Genomic DNA, 1,913 nt, shown 5'->3' with positions numbered 1-1,913 from the left:
GTGGTTGGCTGGATTAAACCAACACTTAGTACTCCTCAGCCGAAGTAATTATGTCGGCTAAGGAGTAGTTGGCTGGTAAGTATAGTTTAACCAACCAAAAACTGAAATAACACAATAACCGGAATAAGAGAAGTAAAATTTTCATTACAAGAGAAGTCATTACAAGGGGGCTTAGTTCGGTTACAAAGAAAACAAAGAATACAAAGTCAAGCAAAAAGATCTTCAATCTCGGCATCAAAGGCAGCATCAGTGTCAGCTGGTAGACCGGTCTCTGGCGGCAGGACTCCTTCAGTCACAATAGTGGTATCGACCGGAGCCACAGTTTCATTTGGCTGTTCAATAGTCAGATCTTCCACTCTGGACTCGGGCCGATCTATCTGATCCACGTTTTCAACCGGAGTATCCTCAGTGGCAGAGTCTTCATCTGAACCTGAGTCCTCAAGGAATTGCTGCTGCATCGTATTGGCGTATTCCAGCAGGGAGTTCGGTATAAAGTAGGCTGGAGGGTTGAAAACCTCGGTCTGAGGATCATGACCGAGCTTCTCAACGGCTCCCCTCCAGCCGCACTTAAAGAAAAGATCCTTGGCAGCATTGCATTGTAGGGCGTAAGCATCCTCTGCCCTCTTGAAGCCCTGCTTGTCAGCCTCTTTTACCTTCTCCTTTATTTCGACATCCTTCTTTCTTTCAAGTTTTAACAACTCGCGCAAGTACTTGTCCTTCAGAACTATGGCAGTCTTTTGTTTTTCAGCTTCGGCCGAACTAACCATTCCGGTCAGTCGGCCGACCTCACCTCGGAGTTCGGCCAGTTCCTTTCTGGCTTCTTCCAGTTCGGCCGATTTCGCCTCTGCCTCGGCCGCTGCTTGCCTAGTCACTTTCCTCAGCTCCAGTACTTTCCTGTGGGTGATTTGGTTTTTCTGAATAGCCTGACAAAGCAAACAACTTCCCTTTAACTGAAGAAAGAGTTAAAAAGAAAAAGAAACATAAACAGAAAAGCAACCGAAGTCACTAACCAGAATCATGGATTTAGTAGCAGACCGGATGGACTTCAGCTCGGTGGTTAACTGTTTTTGGTGATGTTCCATGTCTTTGGGCAGACACACGCTCTTGGCCAGGTTGATGGCCAACAGGTGGTCTTTCTCAGCAACGACCGAGTCTGTGTCTAGAATGTCTCGGTCGTTGAAGGTTAGTTTCGGTGCCCAGCAGCCGATGGTTCGGTCGGAAGACTCCGGTTGGGGGCTCGGTGGTAAGCTCGGCTGAATAGGAGGTTCTTCATCAATCAAAACTCGTTCGGGTTCGGCAGTTCGGGCACGTTTGGTTCGGCGGGAAGAGGATGGCTGTTGGGAACGGAGGGCGACAACAGCAGGCTGCGATTGACTGGGAGGCGTTACTTCGGGCCTAGTTGTTTCGGTGAGAAGGGCCCTAACTCTGCTCCTTTTCGCCATCTCTTCTTCTGCGGTTAGAGGGACAAGTCTTATCTCGGGCAAAGTTGGGTCCGGCTCCGGTGCTTCTTCAAGAAGGAAGTCAGTCACCCTTGCTTTCCGGCGACCGCTGTAGCGATAGGTCGGCTCAAAATTTAGAAGCTTGGCCCAACCTCTTTCTTTAATCCGAAATGCGGCTCGCAAAACTCCGAGGTTGGGATAGCTATACAAGGAATGGAGATGGGCGAAATCTGCAAAAAAGAGAAGTGTTAGTTCGGCTAATAGACTAAACAACCGAGATAACACACAAAGCAGAAGACCGAAGTAAAATTACCAGGCTCTCCCATTTTCCAATTTATAGGTCGACCAGGAATTTGAGCTTGAAAATCCTCAAAATTCCCAGAGACCCAGAAGAAGTCATCATCATTAAGGTCTTTGTCCGGTGTGTGCTTAATTATCTTCTCTCGGCGGCGGCGAATCCTAAGGTAATAGACC

At 48.2% G+C, this 1,913-nt stretch overlaps 1 protein-coding gene across 1 annotated transcript; it reads right to left on the bottom strand.

Moving 5' to 3' along the window:
- Window positions 1-206: 206 nt before the first annotated feature.
- On the bottom strand, window positions 207-1,338 carry LOC145823643 (uncharacterized). Its single transcript, XM_082923131.1, has 2 exons — window positions 1,011-1,338; window positions 207-923 (listed from the first exon to the last, which is right to left on the bottom strand). The coding sequence occupies exons 1-2, from the start codon at window positions 1,080-1,082 to the stop codon at window positions 207-209; spliced, it is 789 nt and encodes a 262-aa protein (XP_082779257.1). The 5' UTR covers window positions 1,083-1,338.
- Window positions 1,339-1,913: the final 575 nt, after the last annotated feature.

This window comes from Camellia sinensis, chromosome 4 (genome assembly GCF_055761805.1).
Source record: "Camellia sinensis isolate YWXY chromosome 4, ASM5576180v1, whole genome shotgun sequence".
NCBI lineage: Eukaryota > Viridiplantae > Streptophyta > Magnoliopsida > Ericales > Theaceae > Camellia > Camellia sinensis.
Note: the sequence above shows the minus strand (reverse complement) of the source record. Positions and strands in the feature narration are given on the sequence as shown.